The sequence below is a fragment of the Nomascus leucogenys genome, chromosome 22a, assembly GCF_006542625.1.
Source record: "Nomascus leucogenys isolate Asia chromosome 22a, Asia_NLE_v1, whole genome shotgun sequence".
Classification (NCBI taxonomy): domain Eukaryota; kingdom Metazoa; phylum Chordata; class Mammalia; order Primates; family Hylobatidae; genus Nomascus; species Nomascus leucogenys.
The window spans coordinates 49,844,312-49,864,862 of record NC_044402.1 but is presented as its reverse complement, the minus strand read 5'-3'; the positions used below and the strand labels follow the sequence as shown (position 1 = coordinate 49,864,862).

Here is a 20,551-nt window from a genome sequence, read left to right as displayed (position 1 = left end):
AAGACAGAAGATGGTTTAGGTCTTATGTTCTTTGGGGGCGGAGATAATGTCTTGTTCATCTTTGATTCCTTAGCACCTGACCTAACACAATCAGGTTTGCTGAATGAATGGCTATAAACACATAATTTCTTTAGAAATAAGCGAAGACTTTTATATCTGGAAATATGAATATGAATACTTTGGTCTCTGGCACTCAGTGTCAAGAGGTTTTATGTTAATAACACAAAAGAACAAATAGAACCAGTCAATTTTCAGAATCATTCATGTATCAGGAACTCTGCTAGATGCTGAGGATGAAATGGTGATCTAGTTGTTTATCTCTTGTCCCTCAGCCTGCCTCATACCAGCCGTTCCTTATCCTGATCTGTAAGCAGGGTAGGGAGGCTACAAACATTATTTCCCAGGCTCCTACTGCCAACTGGAAGAACTGACAAAAGGGGGAAGCACGGGTTAAAGGTTTTAATGCTTTACTGAAACTGTTATACTGTAGTTTTAATGTTGAAACTATAGTATTGTGATGGCCAGTTTTATATGTCAATTTGACCAGGCCACAAGGTGCCCAGATATTTAGTCAAACATTATTGTGAGTGTTTGATTTTGGATGTGATGAATCATTGCATCAGTAGACTAGGTAAGGCAGATTGTCCTCCCTAATGTGGGTGGGCCCCATCTGATTAGTTGAAGGCAGGAAGAAAACAAAAAAGATAACACTCCCTCAAGGGGCACTCTTCCTGCCCATCTTGAGGTGGGACATCAGTCTTTTCTGGCCTTCAGACTCCAACTAGAACACTGGCTCTTCCTGGGTCTTGAACCTGCTGGCCTTTGGACTGGAGCTCACACCACTGGCTCCGCTAGGTCTCTAGTTTGCAAATAGGAGAAACTAGGACTTCTCAGCCTCCACAATCATATGAACCAATATGAACAAACACATATATATTATGCATAATATACATAAACCAATATTATAAATATGTATACACATACAGTCATATACATACATATATAGACACAGATCCTATTGGTTCTATTTCTCTGGAGAATCCTAATATATGTTCAGAAAGTTTGGAAATCATGCAATGCATTTTTCTCAATTTAAGAATCCACTCAAACAAAGTAACCATATGGTTTATTACTATAATACAAATAATATACTTTAGGATTTGTTAGATTTGTGTCCCCTAGATCCCTGAAAATCTTGAAGGACCAAGCCTTGGAAACTAGCATAAAAACAGGACTTGGATAGTTCTATAAAGGATTTTGGATGATGATTCAATTTCTACTAAACAAAATACATAGAGCAGGAGATAATATATCACAATGCTCAAGTCATTAACTATGAAAGGTGACCAGAAAAGTCTTGTTATATTTGAATTCCAGAGTTTTTGACTGATATTATAAACATGGAAGAGATTGCTGATGCCAGAAACCGAGTGAGAAATGTGAGTAGATGCAATAATGAGAGCATATTTCTACAATAAGGAGAAGTGATACTAACAAAAAAGGAACTGCCTTTCCACAGTTGTCACACTCATAAGGCTTCTCCCATTGTGGGTTGTCTGGTGTTTGATAAGACCTGAGCTGCGAGTGAAGCCCTGGCTGCATTGTTCATTTTGTTAGTGCACTTCTCCTTATTGTAGGAATAAGGTGAAGCACTTACACAAAAGTTTGCAGCAGAATAGTCATTTTGAAATACTTTTGTAGAAACAACTCCACTGAATGTATACGTAATAGATACTACTTGTATAACGCTGACTAAAAATTTTCTCACTTGAATTCACAAGACTAAAATTTTGACTATCATGATGGGGGAAAAAAAAAGATGGTCTACACAGTATGTTTAACAAAAAAGTAGATAGCCTGAGGAATTAATGGTTAAAACAGTCATCATGAACAATTGAGATGCTGCTACCACACAGGTGATTTGGGAATCAATGTATAAGAAGACCAAGACAGACACTAATAATGGGGTTCTGAAACCGTAAGTGATACGTGGGCCAGGCGCGGTGGCTCATGCCTGCAATCCCAGCACTTTTGGAGGCCGAGACAGGTGTTATCAAGAGGTCAGGAGATTGAGACCATCCTGGCTAACACAGTGAAACCCCGTCTCATCATTCTTAGCAAACTATCGCAAGAACAAAAAACCAAACACCGCATGTTCTCACTCATAAGTGGGAATTGAACAATGAGAACAGTTGGACACAAGAAGGGGAACATCACACACCGGGGCCTGTTGTGAGGTGGGGAGACGGGGGAGAGAAAGCATTAGGAGATATACCCAATGTAAATGACGAGTTAATGGGTGCAGCACACCAACATGGCACAGGTATACATATGTAACAAACCTGCACGTTGTGCACATGTACCCTAGAACTTAAAAGTATAATAAAAAAAAAAATAGCCAGGCGTGGTGGAGGCTGAGGCAGAATGGCATGAACCTGGGAGGCGGAGCTTGCAGTGAGCCGAGATCACGCCACTGCACTCCAGCCTGGGTGACAGAGGAGACTCCGTCTCAAAAAAAAAAAAAAAAAAAAAAAATTTAGTGTGAATCCATTGAGCTGGAGAAAGTATGAACTTAGCAGGAATAAGTTTTGATGCAGCTTACTATACAGTGTGTGTTGGGTGGTAGGGTGGGGCAGGATAGTGTCTATTGTTTTAGGAGGCATTGGTTAGGCCCGAGAGAACTAAATGGAGAGAACTAAGATACTGAGCATTAGAATATTTATCATTTCATTCTGACTTGATGACTGATTTTCACATTGTCTGAATAGGAAAGGTTTTCCTTAAAGAGTAGCAACAGGAAAACATTAAAGAGTGAAATTTGGGCTGGGTATGGTGGCTTACGCCTATAATTCCAGTACTTGAGAGGGTGAGGCAGGAGGATTGCCCAGGACTTCGAGACCAGCCTAGACAACATAGTGAGACCTCATATTTACAAAAAAAAAAAAAAAAAAAGCAATTCCATGGATGGCACACTTTCATAATGATTTAGTGATAAGCTGTTTAAGGCATTTGCACTAGAATAGAATTCCTAGCCTGGTAAAGAAATGTGGATTCTTGGCTGGGCATGGTGGCTCATGCCTGTAATCCCAGCACTTTGGTAGGCTGAGGCAGGAGGATCACAAGGTCAGGAGATCGAGACCATCCTGGCTAACACAGTGAAACCCCGTCTCTACTAAAAACATAAAAAATTAGCCGGGCGTGGTGGCACACACCTGTAGTTCCAGCTACTCAGGAGGCTGAGGCAGGAGAATCGCTTGAACCCAGGAGGTGGAGGTTGCAGTGAGCCAAGATTGTGCCAGTGCACTCCAGCCTGGGCGACACAGCAAGACTCCGTCTCAAAAAAAAAAAAAAATGGATTTTTTCAGTCACAGTAACCCTGCCATCACCTCTGCTCTGCCTATGTACTTGGTAAGAAATGCACTAGATTGAGTCACAATCTAGGTCAGAGAATTGGAAACAAGCACAAATGGCCTTGGCAAGAAGTTCTTCAGAAACCTGGATAACATCAGATTTTCAGATCTATGAAGGTAATCTCACTGGTACATTCAATAAACATTGACTAGCACCTGTGGAAAAGGCACAGAGGGGGATATAAGACTTTATGAATCTGACCAACTGTGGAGGATTCATTACAGTCAAAAAGAATGGTCAGAGAAGCAGCCCCCAAATCACAACCATCCACCCAGTAGACATCACAAAGTGCTGGTTTAGGGCCAGTAGCCAGTCTAAACATCCATTTAATTCCAGTGGGAGAGAACAAACCGTTTCAGGTCTTACCTCTTCTAGACAACTCTCCCATACCCTCCTATCAAATGTTTTGATTACAAACACCTTCTAGAACTTAGAAGATAATTTGTCTAACCCAGTCTATATTTTCTAACACCTGATAATGTGTAGTAGTAAATAAAGCCCAGCCCACAATTTCTATAGTTGAGACTCCAGGGGGAGTGGCTTCAGATTAGTGACAAATGAGCACCAACTCTGGCATGTACGGCATGGGTCACTGTGATAGGATGTTTCTCCCTACGTGGCTTCTCTGATGTTGAACAAGGTATGAAATTCGGGTGAAGCCTTTTCCACATGCATTGCACTGATAGGGTTTCTCACCAGTGTGGATTTTTTGATGTTCAATGAGGCCTGTATTCTGAGTGAAACTTCTTTCACACTCATTACATTTATAAGACATGGGAGTTTCAACATTTTCCAACTGGCTTTCAATCCTACTTTTCCAGGCCTCTCCCTGCTCAGGTTCCTGAACATTTTTATCCCCAGTATGGATCCTCTGATGTCTCAGGAGATGTGAACTTCGCCTAAAGGCTTTGCCACACATACTGCACTGATATGGCTTCTCCCCAGTGTGGATTCTGTGATGTTCAAGGAGGCTGCAGCTCTGGCTGAAGGTCTTCCCACAGTCATCACACTCATAGGGCTTCTCCCCAGTGTGGGTTCTCTGGTGCTTGATAAGGTCTGAACTGTGACTGAAGGCCTTACCACATTCTTCACACTCATATGGCTTCTCACCGGTGTGGACTCTCTGATGAATGACGAGGGCGGAGCTCCCAATGAAGGCTTTGCCACACTCTTCACATTCATAGGGTTTCTCACCAGTGTGGATTCTTCTGTGTTTACTCAAGCCAGAACTTTGAGCAAAACTCTTTCCACATTCATGGCAAATGTGCCGCCTCCCTCCTGTGGCATTTTTCTGCTTTCTTTGTAGCCTGCCCTCCTGTTCACCAGCTTCTGCACATGTAGGAATCTGGGCAATGTCTTCTCTCAGGTGGCACAATATCTTTCCATGCTCCTTTTCTGGAAGCTCCTCAGCTGGAGGCAAGTCCCTGCTCTTAGTCTGTTTTTCATCACCTGAAACAACAAATAACCGGCAACTGTGGGTTATGCCATGGAAGGAAAGCTCTGTGATGAGTACCAGGGAGGCAAGAATTACAGAGGTCTATAAATGCCTGGGTTGAGGATTTAAGTGCTAAAATAAGGATGGGAATAAAAGGGGAGAACAGGAGTGCTGGGGAGGAGAAAGACCTAAGAATGGGAATGGGGCCATTGGAAAGGTACACACTGGGAGTGGAGGGAGTGGGTGGAAGATGGTGAGGATCCAGGAGTATGCTGGGGATATATGTGGTTGTTCTAAGTTCTAAGAATAGTAAGGCAGGGCCATGCACCTAGGATTAGATACTAAAAGGGTTGAACAGAAAGTGACAGTAAATGGAGCAAGTGGAAGGATTTCTGAAATTCCTTTGAGAAACAGCGATTGGGAGGCTCAGGCTGGCGGATCATTTGAGGTCAGGAGTTCAAAACCAGCCTGGCCAACATGGTGAAACCCCATTTCTATTAAAAATACAAAAGTTAGCCAGGCATGGTGGTGGATGCCTATAATCGCAGCTACTCAGGAGGCTGAGGCAGGAGAATTACTTGAACATGAGAGGTAGAGGATGCAGTGAGCCAAGACTGCACCACTGCACTCCAGCCTGGGCGACAGAGTGAGACTCCATCAAGAAAAAAAAAAGAAAGAAAGAAGAAGAAAGAAAGAAAGAAAGAAAGAAAGAAAGAAAGAAAGAAAGAAAGAAAGAAAGAAAGGAAGGAAACAGCGAAAGTGGAGACTCAGAAATTGGGCACTGATCAATGATATGATAAAGACAGTTGTCTCACTTCATATCCCAGGCAGAGACAGGGTCCTCAAACAGAACTGGATTCAGTACTGTGAATCTGATGCCACCAATGAGCTACGTGGCCTCAGACAAGTCAGGCAATCTTCTCAGCCTCTGCACCCTCATCTCTGAGGTCAGGGTCTATAGTCAATGTCTAAGGACACTTCTCTCACACTCTGTGGTCCCAAGGCCCATTTCCTGAAGAGGCCTCCCAGTTTTTCTCTTCAGTTGGGGATAGGAACAGGAGGACATCAACATTTACTGGGCATCTCCTATGAGCCAGACCTGTACTCGGGGTTCTATCGACTTCAACCCATTTAACTTAACTAGAATACTGGCAGGGAGAGGAGAAAGCAAAGTCAGAAGGGATAAGCAGGCCAGGTGCAGTAGCTCATGCTTATGCCTGTAATTCCAGCATTTTGAGGGGCCAAGGCAGGAAGATTGCTTGAGCCCTGGAGTTTGAGACCAGCCTAGGCAACATAGCAAAACTCCATCTTAACAAAAAATAAAAATTAAAAAATTAGCCAAGTGTGGTGGTGCATGCCTTTAGTCCCAGCAGTTTGGGAGGCTGTGGTGAAAGGATCACTTTAGCCCAAAACGTCGAGGCTGCAATGAGCCATGATTGCGCCACCGCATTCTATCCTGAGTGACTGAGCAAGACCCTATCTCTCAAAAACAACAAAAACAGAAGGGGTAAGGAGCTAGTCAGTTACAGGCTTTCAGAAATGGTGATTGTGAATCCAAACATAATAGGGCTCAACAGCTTCCAACAGCTCAACAGGTTCTAATATACAAAGAATGCCAAGAAACCTTAACAGAAATTAGTGTCCTTTAGTCTTACCCAGGGAGACCAGGCTGCCATGGTTCTCCTGCTTTTCATCTCTATAGAGATTCCCCTGAGATGAATCCTGCTGTGTCCATTCAGGAGTGAGGGTCAGGGCCACATCTTCCACTTTCAACAACCCCTAAAACAATAGGTAATCCCATTGAAGAAGGGGCTGACCAAAATGGTGGAGTAGAGAAGATCTGGGAAGCACCCCCAGCCCCCATCCCTGCCAACAGCTGGTAATAAACAGGAAAAGCCTCTTAAGTGGGCACCTAAATAAAGTTAATGATAAACAACCTCGAGATAGATGAAAAAATGAAGATTCCATTTGAGATCTGTATGGAGGATCTAGGATGGGGGTAGAGGGGAATGGGGAGTAAGGAGTCTTCACAGGAAGCTCAACAGTAGTGAGGGGCATTGGGGGAGGGATAGGGCTCCAGCTCACCTGGGACTCTAGAGTAAGCCTAGAAGCTACCACTGCATCTTCTCTGCAGCACCCTCCATGGGCAAGCATGGGGACCTGGAGAACTAAGAAGGAAAGAAGCTCTGGAAGAGATGTACCCTGGCATTCAGCCTCCCTGCCTTGTGGAATCTAAGTTAAATAACTGGATTAATAGATTCCTGTCTCACTTGATTGAGACCAGGAGTCTGAAGCTGCAATGAGCTGTGATTGAGCCAGTGCACTCCAGCCTGGGCAATAAAGTAAGACCCTGGCTCTCTAAATAAATAAATTCCTGCCAAACAAGTTTATACAGAGTGTGCTCCTTTCCAAAATTCCTGGTCCCTACCAGCTCCAATCCTATGGCTAAAGATGTCTGTTGTGCTCTGCAGATACACGAAAACAATGCAAAAAGGCAGGATCCTTGGGAGCAGTTGTGAAACAAAAAGAACATAAAAAACAAAAAAGCTTTCCATTTGAAGATCCTTTGAATTTTGCTAGAGATAGGAGGAAAAATCGGATTTTGGGTGAGTATGTCCTTAGTAGCCGTTAGGGTGCTTTTCGCTTTGGATTTGAAAAGCTAAGAGGGGTCAGACAAAGCTGGGCTATGAAAGGCAAAGTAAGGGTCTGGCTTTATACAACGTACTGAAATTCAAGAGAGAGAAAAGTAAAGAACTTCAGGTTTCCTTATTATTCCTTATGTAACTTCAGGAAGCATATATATATTCCTCATATATTCCTTATACATTCCTTATATAACTTCAGGAAGCATATATATTCCTCATATATTCCTTATACATTCCTTATATAACTTCAGGAAGCAAATTTTTAAAGAGGCACGAAACAGGTGGTTTAGGTTAGAACCTCTGTTGAAAAAGAAAGATCGCATGTTGGCTAGAACATCGCAGTGATGTGTATCTTGGGAACTTGTACATGTGTTTAAGACACATGAAAGGACATCTCAGAACACATACAGCCATTTCCTATGCAGTGAATTTCATATTACTTTAATAACAGATCCAGGATTTAGAAGATTTATACCCTTTAATTTGCAATAGTCCTATAATTTATGAGATTGGCTGGCTGGCTTTACAGATTCTGTTTACTTTCTGCATAGGACTTCCCACTGTCATACGAATTGTATTATTAATGTGTTTATTTACCATCTTCCTCACTTAAATGTAAGCTCCACTGGGGCAAGAACAGTCTCACTGACAGTTCCATCCCCAGAGCTAACTGGCTGCCGCACTGGAGGCCTCTATAATTACAAGTTAAACAAAGAAGAACAAAGACAAGTAGCTGGTATACACAAGTGTGGTAGCTTACACCTATATATATCCCAGCACCTTGGGAGGCCCAGGCAGGAGGATCACTTGAGCCCAAGAGTTTGAGACCAGCCTGGGCAACATAGTGAGACCTCATATCCATAAAAAATTATTTAAAAAACTAGCCAGGCATGGTGGTGCGCACCTGTAGTCCCAGCTACTCGGAAGGCTAAGGTGAGAGGATCACTTGAGCCCAGGAAGTGGAGGCTGCAGTGAGCTGAGATCGTGCCACTGCACTCCAGCCTGAGTGAAACAAGACCCTGTCTCAAGAAAACAAAAACTAATACAACAAAACAAAACCCAAACAAGAACCAATTCTTTCCAAACCTAAGTTTTACTAATATCTTATTTACTATGTCCAGTCTTGGTTGAAAAAGCTTTCCATCATTATGTTGGAAATACTCCTTTTAGTCTCAGTCTTAAATGAGAGTTGATCTGTGATGGGCATATAAACTACCTACCAATGAATTTTGTTGGCTATGCTTAAATGAAATTGGATGAAGTCTGCAGAATTCATACTGTCTAGAAAATAATCCTTACCTCTGTCTTGCAAGGGCTGGGATCCCAGAGATTCATGCTTGAGCAGAGCCTTCATTAGCTGAAACTGGCTACTTTGTGACCCTGGAGCTGGTGTCAACAGTGCCATCTTGCAACAGAGCAGTTCTTGCCCCTGGTCAACACCTGAAACCTAGAAATCATTTGTTCTTATTTTCATGTTTTCATCAAACACTTCCACAGAACTACCTAGGTGGCTGGCACTATTTCCAAGAGCATTATAAATGTTAACTCATTTAACGCAGAAAACAACAATCTTATAAGGGAGGTATTATTATTATACCCATTTTACTGATAGGGAAATTAAGGCACAGCCAGTTTAACTAGCTAATCAGTGGCAATGCTAGGATGGGAGCTCAGGTAGAATGATGCCAGAGCACATGTTCTTATCATTACTCTATGCTCCTTCACATATACATTTGTGCTTTTATGAAAACCCATTGGAAATTGGTGCAAAATTCTCAGAGAATATTAATACATTTTATTATCTGAAAAGGGGATTACAATCTCTAGTTTATGGAGTTTGGGGGACCCAAACAACATCACAGTATGTGAAATCACCTAACATGGCCTGGTATATATGTCCTCATTAAATGCAGGTTTCCTTCCAGACATTTACAGTTATTATAAAATTACAGTTTTCCAGTTACTTTCTCATGTGCAGCTCAGAATTTCCCACATCCTTTATAAAGAATGAAGCTAAGAGACTTGCACTGACTTTCCACTGTTACAGGCCTTGGGTGCAATAGACCCAAGTCAAGAACCTTGGTACCCAGCTCACCATTTAGAAGGCTCTGGCCACACAGGTCCTCTGAGGGTGTGTGCACAGGGACACAGGATGATGCAAAGAGGACATAGTCTCATAAAACAGGGAAGAACATGGAGGTAAAAGTCGGCCCATTTTCTACCAGAGGTTCATAACCAGTGGTCCATGAACTCCTTCCCACGTAGTCCATGAACTTGAACAGGACAAAAGCTAATCTTATTTTTAACTAGTCTTCAAGAGAAAGTTAGCATTTCCTTCAATTATGAATGGAAGCAACAAATCAGTGCAGCATAAGCAGTACCCAGGACTTTGCCACCAATAGAACCTGCAGATGTTTTCACATCACATTACAACCAAGCAAATAGATACTTATACACTGCTCTGTAATTGCCAGTTATAAGCCCTGTCCGTAGGTCTTATTATTTAGTGTACTAATAAAAAAAACACATATATGACTTTAATACAAATTTAATACTTTGCAAACTGTATGTTGATATGACTGCATTCTTTTGTAATCCTTTATGGTTTATGTATTTAAAAAAAAAATATTCTGAGAAGGAGTCAAGGGACTTCACCTTACTGCCAAGGAGGTTCACGGTACAAAAAAGAGATGGAGAACTCCTGGATCTTAAAGGAATGCCCCTCACTCCGATCTGGGATTTCAGGAGGAAACAGACCACAGCGCTCAGATACTAAACCTGTTCTTTCTACCTGCGGCGCCGGTTCATCCAGCTGCTTCTCCAAATACTCCAATAGCACCACCACCTCCTCCCCGCTCTCTGGATGCTTCTCCCGCACCCAGCTCTGCAGATTCCCCGGCAGGATGGTCAGGAACTGCTCCAGCACCAGCAGCTCCAGGATCTGCTCCTTGCTGTGCATCTCAGGCTGCAGCCACTGTCGGCAGAGCTCTCGGAGCCGGCTCAGCGCCTCGCGGGGGCCTGCAGCCTCCGGGTAGCGGAAGCCTCGGAAGCGCTCGCGGGAGCCCTCAGAGCCCAGATCTGGGCTACTGGGAAAACCGGCTTCTTCTTCCTCCACCTTTATGACCAGAAGCTCCATCTGGTCTTCTGTAGACTGGGCATCCAGGGCTGTGCTTTCACTTAATTCTCTAGCCATCCTAGGCCAAGGCAGTACTCAGGCATCACTCTAGCTTCCAGCGCTATTTCTGCAGAAGACCCCTGAAAGGTGGGAAATCATTATTAACCAGTAAACTTGCAAGTAGTCCCTTCTCTCCTGCCCAGGAGCCCAGAGACATCTCTGGGGAACTGCTGCAGAAATTTCTCCGTGTTCAATGGTTCTGCAGCTTAATCCTCTACACCACCCCAAGCCTGAATCCCATAGTAAGGTTCCCAAAGGATGTCCTGGGGTGATCCTGGACACCCCCAAGCCCCTGACTAATCAGGAAAAAAAAACTGAAATTGGTGAGGATCCAGGGCACTTCCTGGACTCTCTAGGAAGCTCCTCTCAGTGACTTGCTCGGAGTTATCCCATTAACAACCAGGTCTGTGGTTGTCTAAATTCTAAGATGACCCTAACAATTTCCTGCCCTAATCCTCAGGACTTTCAATATGAGATAGCAAGTCCAGACTGACTGGACTGATCCCAAGAGCTGAATTCTACCGACAACCTCAATGACCTCATAAGCAGATTCCTCTCAGAGCTTCCAGTAAGAGCCCAGCCCTACCAACACTTTGGCTTTGGCCTGGGAAAATCCCAATACTGAACTCAGCTGAGCCTGCCTGGCTTTCTGACCTATAGAACTGGAACATATAAGCTGATTTTTTGTTTGTTTGTTTATTTGTTTGTTTTGAGACAGAGTCTCGCCCTGTCACCCAGGCTGCAGTGCAGCGGCATGATCTCGGCTTGCTGCAACGTCCACCTCCCATGTTCAAAAGATTCTTCTGCCTCAGCCTCCCAAGTAGCTGGGATTACAGATGTGCACCACCATGCCCAGCTAATTTTTGTATTTTTAGTAGAGACAGGGTTTCACCATGTTGGCCAGGCTGATCTCGAACTCCTGACCTCAAAAGATCTGCCTCAGCCTCCCAAAGTGCTGTGATTAAACACATGAGCCACTGTGCACAGCCCACATTTTGTTTTAAGCTGATAAATTTGGGGTAAATGTTATACAGCAATAGAAAACTAATACAGTTGATTCTATATCTGCGGGTTCTGCATTGAGAGATTCAACCAACCACAGCTGGAAAATATCTGGGAAAAAAACAATAACAAAAACAACAATTAAAAAATACAAATAAAAACACAATATAAAAAGTATTTATAAAACATTTACATTGTATTTGGTTTATAAGTAATCTAGAGATTATTTAAAGTGTACAAGAGAAGCTGAGCCTGGTGCCGCACTACTGCAGTCCCAGCTACTCAGGAGGAAGAGGCAGGAGGATCACCTGAGCCCAGGAGTTCAAGGATGCAGTAAGCTATGATTGTGCCTCTGTACTCCAGCCTGGGCAACAGTGCAGAGACCCCATCTCTTAAAAAAAACATACGGGAGGATATGTGTAGGTTATAGGAAAATACTATATGCCGTTTTATGTAAGACTTCAGCATCCACAAATTTTGGTATCATTGGGGATCCTGGAATGAATCCCCCACAGATAGTGAAGGATGGCTGTACCAGGTCTTATCAGTGGTCAAGGTACTGCAATAAGGGGAAGAAGAAAGAAAAGATAGAAGGCCCTGGACCAAAAGAAATAGGACTGAATTAAACCTTGGCTGCCTGCTAGTGAGACCCTCAATTATATCTTAAGTGAGGCTTGCCCAAAAAACTGGCATAATATTCACATTAAAATTTAGCTGAAAGTAGGGTTTCTGCAGGCTCTTCTGATCTTTGGGCTGGAGGCCCTACAGTTTCTCTCAGAAACATCAAGGCAGCCGAAAACATCACCAGGCCCTTGCCCTGGAGAGAGCATAGGCTGCCCCTGGTCTTTGCCACCTCCTCAATCTGCCACTCTCTTTCTTCCCCTTCAAGACTGAACTTCTTGAAAGAAAGCCCTCAGTCCCTGATTCTAGTGCTCATCTCCCACTAAGCCTTCCACACACTGTAGGCTGCAATTGCCAACACCACTAAGATTTCCCATGCAGAAGTAACCAAAGGTGCTTCCCTCAATTCCCATTTTCCATTGCCTCTTCTCAGGCAACTGGGCTGAGGATACTGTCCACTTCCAGAAACTCACTTGTCCTTATTTCAAGAACCTTGCTTTCTCCTGCTTTCCTCCTTCCTGGTTCTTCTCAGCTCCCATCATAATCTGGTTAAGTGTTCTGAAGCCAGGTTTCCTGAGGTCATCATAATCCTGGCTTTACTACCTACTAGCTCTGTGCCTCCCTTTCCTTATCTGTAATAGGGATAGTGATAGCGGATAGGGCCATTGTAAGCATTAAGTAAGTGAGTGTATAAAGCTCTTAGAACAGTGCCTGGTGTGTGGTTTTAAGGAACATGGCTGTGCTGCAGCCAGGCAGGCATAGGCCAAGGTAAACATCCTGCATGACTCAGCAGGAATGGAGTGCAGGTACACAATTCCATGCATTATATCATGACAGTTATGTAGCCACAACCTGGGGAGACTCATCACCTGGCTCTAAGATACTACTGTTTGTGAGGTGTACAAATGTGGCACTGACACTGTGAAAGAGCTGCTGAGTAAAGCCATGTCCCATCTACCTGCTGTCTCTCTAGTGTTCTTCCAGCTCCCTGCCCCCCATCCACCCACTCCCCTCGGACCTCAGCTGGGGCTCGAACCTGACATTTGGCATAGTGAGCAGGATGAAGTGAGTGGGTCCTCAGCCCCCAGGCTCCCAGATCGGCTATGCAGCCGCAGCATGAGCTGTGGCACCCAGTGGCAGCCGTGCTGCAAGGATGGGCTCTGGTGGAAACATGGGCGGCCCTCCACGAGTGTAGAGAAGGTGCTGAAGCACCTGGACGTGCACAGGACCAAGAAGGAGTGTGCCTTTGCCAACAGAGTCAAATGGGCATTTGTGACTGTGCTGCAGGAAGGGCATGCCCAGTCCCTGCTGGACGCAGTGCAGGGAGGAGGAAGAACCTCCGTTACAGGCTCACCCAGTGGTCTGCCAGAAAAATAGAGCATGAACAGCCACTGGGCCCCAAGGGTGGGCTTAGAGACCCCCTACCATAGTGAAGCACACTTCTTATAGTGCTTGTACCCCCCACTGAGTTGTGGGAATTAGGCAAGCAGTGCCAGCAGCATTTGGGGGAGCCCCTCCCTGCCTGAATTCTCTCTCTCTGGGACAAAGGAGCTGATCCATTTCCTGCCCCGCCTCTGAGATGGAAAAGCTGGCTTTTTTAATTAGTGTGGTCTGATGCTGGTGAAATACCAGAAACTGTCAGTAGATGGCAGTTGTATACAGACTTAGTGCAAGTCATATGGGAAAAGGACATTGCTGGGCGACTAGGTCCCGCAGGAGTGTTCCAGCTCAAAGATTACCTGCTGCAGTCAGGCAGAAATGTAAAGCCTTTCCTGTTTGATTGGGAACTGACCAAGGTGCCGGGCTTGGGGGGACACCGGACAACCAAAGGCAATATGTGGACTCGGCAATCCACTGGTCCCTAAACCTGAATAAGTTTCTGGGCAGAGCTGCATTTATTGACAGGTTATGAAAGCTGGTCAGTGAAAGTGAAACCTGTATCTTTGGACCTTGGCATCGGCCGCTTGGCTCCCAGCTTATGCACTGTGGATGTCTCTCTCATGCCTGAGGACAGGCTGTGGGTGGATGTTTTGCACGGCTTGGCAGCTGTCTATCATGGATTTGATAGGCCACTTGACAACAGAACTGGGATGGTGCCACTGTGTGGTGGACTTGGCCAATGCATTCCTCTTAATCGACATTGCTTCAGAGAGCCAGGAACACTTTGCCTTCATGGGAGGGTGACAATGGACTTTCACAGTGTTGCTGCAGGGATATATGCATAGCCCCAACATATGTCATGATCTTATTAATGATGTTATATTAACCTCTGACTCTCTTGCAGATTTAGAAGCAGCAACGCAGCCTCTTGCCTGGAATTGGGATGACGCGGCTGAAACCACCTTCCTGGCAGCCAAACAGGCTATTCGGCAGGCACAAGCCCTACGGGTAGCTGATCGGGGCACCCATTTAAACTTGATGTGCATGTCACCAGATAGTTTTGACTGGGGCTTATGGCATCGCACAGAGCTCTTTAGAATGCCAGTAGACTTTTGGTCCCAACTTTGGAAGGGAGCTCCGCTCCAGTATTCCTCGACAGAGAAGGAGTTAGTAACTGCATATGCTGCCCTTTAGACTCATGACAGCCTGGCAGGATGGGCTACAGTCGTCGTGTGCGTGACTTACCCAAGAGCAGGGTGGGTATGCTCATGGGTAACAACTCGCACACTGGGATGGCACAGACATCCACTTTTGCAAAGTGGGGTGCTTAAGCCTACTTGGAACAGCAAAGTATGCTAAGTCAAGTCCCTTAGCAGCACAATTACAAGAAGTCTCAGAACCTACAGTCCTAATGCAAGATAAAGCTACGGGACCTGAGGCACCCCTAGACCCTCAGCCTTCACCTTTTAAGGAAGGGCATCCCCGCATTCCCAGTGGGGCATGGTACACAGATAGGTCTAGCCAGGGTGCTACTGCTGCCTGGACTGCTGTTGCAGCCCAGCCTAGTACTGACACCCTATGGTTTGATACCAGGTGTGGACAAAGTAGCTAATAAGCTGAAATCAGGGCAATGTAAATGGTGATCACCAAGAAGGTGACACCTATGGTAATCTGCACCAATAGCTGTGCAGTTTATCAAGGCTTAACCTTGTGGCTAACTACCTAGAAGTTATAGAAGTGGCTAGTCACCGACCCATGTAGGGCCAGGCCATGTGGCCAGACCTATGGAAGAAAGGATGACTTCCTCCACCCAGGTATGGGGACAAACAGTAACCTGTTGTTGCCTGCCCCAGTGCCCTAAAGGTAGGGAAGCAAAAACCCTGGCTTAATATATAAAGCAACATTGGGGTAACATCACCATGTGGTGATTGCCCACTATAACCTGAAATTATTGCTCCCTGTATTACTACTGTGGCCCGAGTGCCCAGAGCTTATGTGTCAGGCTTATGTGTCAAGCCTCTATGTATACATTGGGCCTGTGTGCCCAGAGCCTATGTGTCAGACTTATGTGCCAAGCCTGTGTGTATGTATCAGCCCTGGGTGCCCAAAGTTTATATGTCAGGCCTGTGTGCCAAACCTATATATTGGGCCTGTGTACCCAAAAACCTATGTCTCCCTCGGCCAAGGGGGTGGAGTGTAAGGTAAATGGATGTGCTTTGGTCAAGAATAGGCCAAGGCAGATATGCAGGCCAGCGTGACTCAGCGAGTTTGGAACGCAGGCGCACCACTCCACTTGTTATATAACCTGTTTGTGTAAGCTCATACTTGGCTCACAGCCACTATTGTCTGTAAATGGTATAACTGCCCTGCTGACGCTGTACATAGGACTCGTGCCCAGAGAAAGAAAAACTGCTGACCCTGTAAGAGAGAACTCGCCATCGTGCAGACAGACAGAGGTGAGCCAGGAATTAACAAGCATGCCAAGGAGTACAGCTGTAAGTGTGGGAGTGGCAGGAGCCATAGAGCCGGTTGCTGAGAAGGGCTGCGGTCGGAGGAGGCAGCCGAGACAGAGGCAGACAGTGTGAGAGCTGCAGCAGCTGCTGCTGAATAAAATCATATTTTACCTGCCTACAGCCCCGAGTGTTCTTTCAACTACCCGCCACCCATCCAACAATTCCCCTCGGACCTCAGTATGGGCTGGAACCTGACACTTGGCATGACAGTGGTAAGTACCATATACATGTTGGCTAATACTATAATTCACTGGTCTTTCTTTTTTAAAATAAGAGCAGGCCTGGTGGTTCTGTTCTTGACCTTTTCTTTTCTCTATCCACAGTCTTCCCCAGAACTATCTTTAATCACTCACAAGGTTTTAACTTCTATTTCTAGGCTGTAGACTCCTGATCCCTATCCTGAGCTGCCTCCCAGACAGTCCCATATGGAAATCTTGCAAACAAATTCAATTCAATATGCCCCAAATCAAACTAATTTTCTTGCTTCCTAATCTACTCCTTCCTCAGTATGGTATTCTCTAGAAACAACAGCACCAGCCACCAGGTTTCCTCAGAGTCATCACTTTGTAATGGATGATTTCTGTATTTTAGGAGGGAAAAGTAAGATATTCTGAAAGAGAGCCTATCCCAGAAGCCATGAGACCCGGTCCTGATCTAAGAGGGAAGGGAAACCTGAGATTCCCGTGAACCAGCTGGGACTAGATTTTAAACTATAAATGAGTGACTGCAAAATTATTTGACTGGACTCAGATGTCAGTAAGTCCCTCTTTACTCAGTGGAATGGAGAGGCTAGAAAATGTAAGGCTGGGCCGGGCGTGGTGGCTCACACCTGTAATCCCAACACTTTAGGAGGCCAAGGTGGGCGCATCATGAGGTCAAGAGATCGAGACCATCCTGGCCAACATGGTGAAACCCCATCTCTACTAAAAATACAAAAATTAGCTGGGCATGGTGGCATGCACCTGTAGTCCCAGATACTTGGGAGGCTGAGGCAGGAGAATTGCTTGAACCCGGAAGGTGGAGGTTGCAGTGAGCCGAGATCGCACCACTGCACTCCAGCCTGGCAACAGAGCAAGACTCTGCCTCAAAAAAAAAAAAAAAAAAAGAAATGTAAGGCTGGTAGAGGTTACAAAGGGAAAAACAATTCCAAGTCTGTATCTTCCTGAACCTCTATTCCTCAGTCCAACTCTCTACAGTTCAAAGGATGGTAGGGAATAGAAGGAAATTAGGAAACTGAGAGAAGCCATTCATTGCCACAAATGAAAAGTACCAGAAAATACTTCCTCCTAATAAGCTGCCACAAGAGATCTGGGGTACTGCTACATGAGCTCATAATACCAAAATAAGTGAGCCTAAATCTAATCTAGTCTTTAGATCCAAATACCACTGTACAGGTGAAATATAAGAGCAAATTACATTAAAGGCTTTCAAACTTTGTTACATATTAGAATCACTGGGGAGCTTTTAAAATATCCTAATGCCTTGGGTACAATCAAGATCAATCAGGCTGGGTGCAGTGGCTCACACCTGTAATCCCAGCACTTTGGGAGGCCGAGGCAGATTGCCTGGGGTCAGGAGTTCAAGAACAGCCTGGCCCATATGACGAAACCCTGTCTCTACTGAAAATACAAAAATTAGCTGGGCGTGGTGGTACATACCTGTAATCCCAGCTACTTGGGAGGCTGTGGCATGAGAATCACTTGAGCCTGGGAGGTGGAGATTGCAATGAAAAAAAAAAAAATCAATTAAATCACTCTCTGGGGGTGGGACTCAGCATCAATAACTTTTAAAACTTTCTAGGTCATTCTCATGTGCAGTTGAGTTTTAGATCTAATAAGTTAAAGATACTAAAAAGAAGCAATTGACCAAATCCAGAATGTGAGGCATTTTATAAAACAGAAGGTTCAAGTTCCTCAACAAATAAATGGCATTTTTACCAAAACGAGTGGGAGGGAATGGGAACTGTCATAGATTAGGAGACTGAACAGACTTATCAAATAAATGCAAATGGTGAACCACATTCGGACCCCACTGAAAACGACAACTGTAAAAAGACTGTAAAAAAATAACTGTAAAAATATTTGAGACAATTATTTGAAAATCAAGATAATGATATCAAGGAATTACTGTCAATTTTGTTGCATGTGATAATGATACTATGATTATATTAAGATAAAAGTCCCTGTATATAAGAAATTGACACTGAAGTACTTGTACTTGTGAGTGAACTAAAATGTTTCCATCTGCAATTTGCTACAAAATGAAAGAGAAGAGAGGGATGAAATGAGGAAAAAAAAGAAATAAAGAGGGGGAGAGGGAGGGAGGGAAAGGAAGACAAAGAAAGGAGGGAGAGGGAAACAAAGAAGAGACGGAAAGAGGGAGGAAGTAAAAGGGAAGGAGGGAGACAGAAGGGAAGAAGGAGGAGAAGGGAAGGAAAGAGAGTGGAAAGGAGGGAAAAGAAGAATGAAAGAAAATGACCAACAGATGATGGCTGAAGCTGAGTCATGGTTATATTGGTGTTCAGTGTAATATTCTCTCTACAGTTAAATGTGTTTAAATTTCTCTCCAAAATTTTAGAAAATTAAACAACATCTTAACTTCTTTCCTTCCTGAATAATACAGTCAAAAAGCATTAAAGTAGGGTCAAGGAAGGCGAGAGAGAGCCACAGCCCAACCCAGAGTGAATCTGGAGCCCAAGTGGAATGAGGAGGGTGTCCACAGTGGGGAAGGGAGGAAGTCTATGGCAGGAAAACAACACTGATACATTTATATCATTTATTCCACAAACTCCATTTAGGTTTCACTACCTGGCCCCTACTTGGATCTGAGCCAAACTGATCACAGTGGGAAGGCACAAGATTGGGAAATTGGTTGCAAACACAAAGTATTTATCAAATCAGTAAATATACTGAAGATAAGGAAAGGAAAGTTTCTCATTAACAGAAGAGAGTTACAAGTTTATGAAAGAGTTAACCCTGTAAAATTTGGGTTGAAATGAAGGGTGTTAGTATGAAGCCAGTTTCAGGCTAGGGTGCTCCTGGAAGCTCAAAAACTGGTGGATCTCCAGCACTAAGCAGGACATCAGATTTTTGCTAAAACCAGGGGTTCTAGTCCTTTTTCACTATTAAAAACTTCTATTGTTCCTCCTAATCTCCAGCCAAGGAAAAGGTACCCCCGAGTCTTAAAGCCTTTGGGAGTTTGAGTATCACAACGTACAACACAAACCAGTTTTGGTCTTTGCTTTGGGATAGGCTCTTTTTCAGAGTATCTTATTTTTCCCTCCTAAAATATAGAAATCATCCATTACAAAGTGAATTGATGAATGACAGTAAAATTGAAAGCAACCGTACAAAAGCCAGTCACTAAAGATAATGTGTCATCATAGTTATAAATAATAATAGTACCACTAATAAAAGCAAATCTTTAAATCATGCTTACTCTGCACCTTACACATACGAATGCATTCAATCCTCATAACAACCCAGTGAGTTAGGGAATATTATCCCCATTTTACAAAATAGTAAAATGAGGCAGAGAGAGCTTAGGAACTAGTGAAAAGTCACACAGCCAGTAAGTGGCAGAGGCAGGATTCGAACCAGGTAATCTGACTCCAACAATCTGGCTCTTGGCCAGTACCACAGAATAATTTAAAGACCTTGAAACTTACCTTGTTACCAGGCAGTGCAAAAATGTAACGGCTCCCATTCTCGAGGCTTGTCTATGTGACCCATGCATCCCGTCTCCAAATACCCTCAAGAACCGACCCAGACACTCGGTAACGGCCCTAAACAAGGGACACCCATATTGGGCTCTACGCGGGAACGCCGAGGACCACTTCGTTCCGCCGCAGAGCGCCCTTCCGTCCCCCACGGCTTCTCGCAGGGGTCTCCCTCCTTGGGAGCCGAGGCTGCAGGAACTGGGGAGGGAAGGGCCTCTCGCCACAAACTCACACACACACACACACACACACACACACACACACACACACACACACACACACTCTCCTGCAAACGCACCTCTACCCGGGGCAAAAGAACTGCAGGACCGACAGGAGGAGAGCCGCGGGATGAGATTTAACCCCACAGTGGAAGGCAGACGCCGATTCACCCCATACTCACAAAGTGCTTGAAACTAGCAAACCACCCGCAGGGCGGGGCACAGCAGCCACTTCCGGGCCTCTCTAGCCACCTCCCTGACAGACTCTGTCGTTTGCTAGCTCGGCACCTTGTGTCCCCTCCCCTTTTGCTATTAAAGAGGCTTTTAAATTTTTATTTTTCCAGCTATAACTAAGGGAGAAAGGCAAGGTGCAGAACTCTTTCCATAATTTGCTATATTTGCGAATAGAAGAGAGTAAAAAGAATCTAAATTA

The 20,551-nt window shown here is 44.5% G+C and overlaps 1 protein-coding gene across 3 annotated transcripts; it reads right to left on the bottom strand.

Moving 5' to 3' along the window:
* Window positions 1-3,540: 3,540 nt before the first annotated feature.
* ZKSCAN3 (zinc finger with KRAB and SCAN domains 3) lies at window positions 3,541-20,351 on the bottom strand. Of its 3 annotated transcripts, XM_003271980.2 has the most exons (6): window positions 20,199-20,351; window positions 10,283-10,746; window positions 8,791-8,938; window positions 6,932-7,014; window positions 6,502-6,625; window positions 3,541-4,860 (listed from the first exon to the last, which is right to left on the bottom strand). In XM_003271980.2, the coding sequence occupies exons 2-6, from the start codon at window positions 10,682-10,684 to the stop codon at window positions 4,001-4,003; spliced, it is 1,617 nt and encodes a 538-aa protein (XP_003272028.1). In that variant the 5' UTR covers window positions 10,685-10,746; window positions 20,199-20,351; the 3' UTR covers window positions 3,541-4,000. The 3 variants fall into 3 exon arrangements, with proteins under 3 accessions (XP_003272028.1, XP_030658995.1, XP_030658994.1); XM_030803135.1 differs by lacking the exons at window positions 10,283-10,746; window positions 20,199-20,351 and adding an exon at window positions 10,147-10,226; XM_030803134.1 differs by lacking the exons at window positions 10,283-10,746; window positions 20,199-20,351 and adding an exon at window positions 9,587-9,906.
* Window positions 20,352-20,551: the final 200 nt, after the last annotated feature.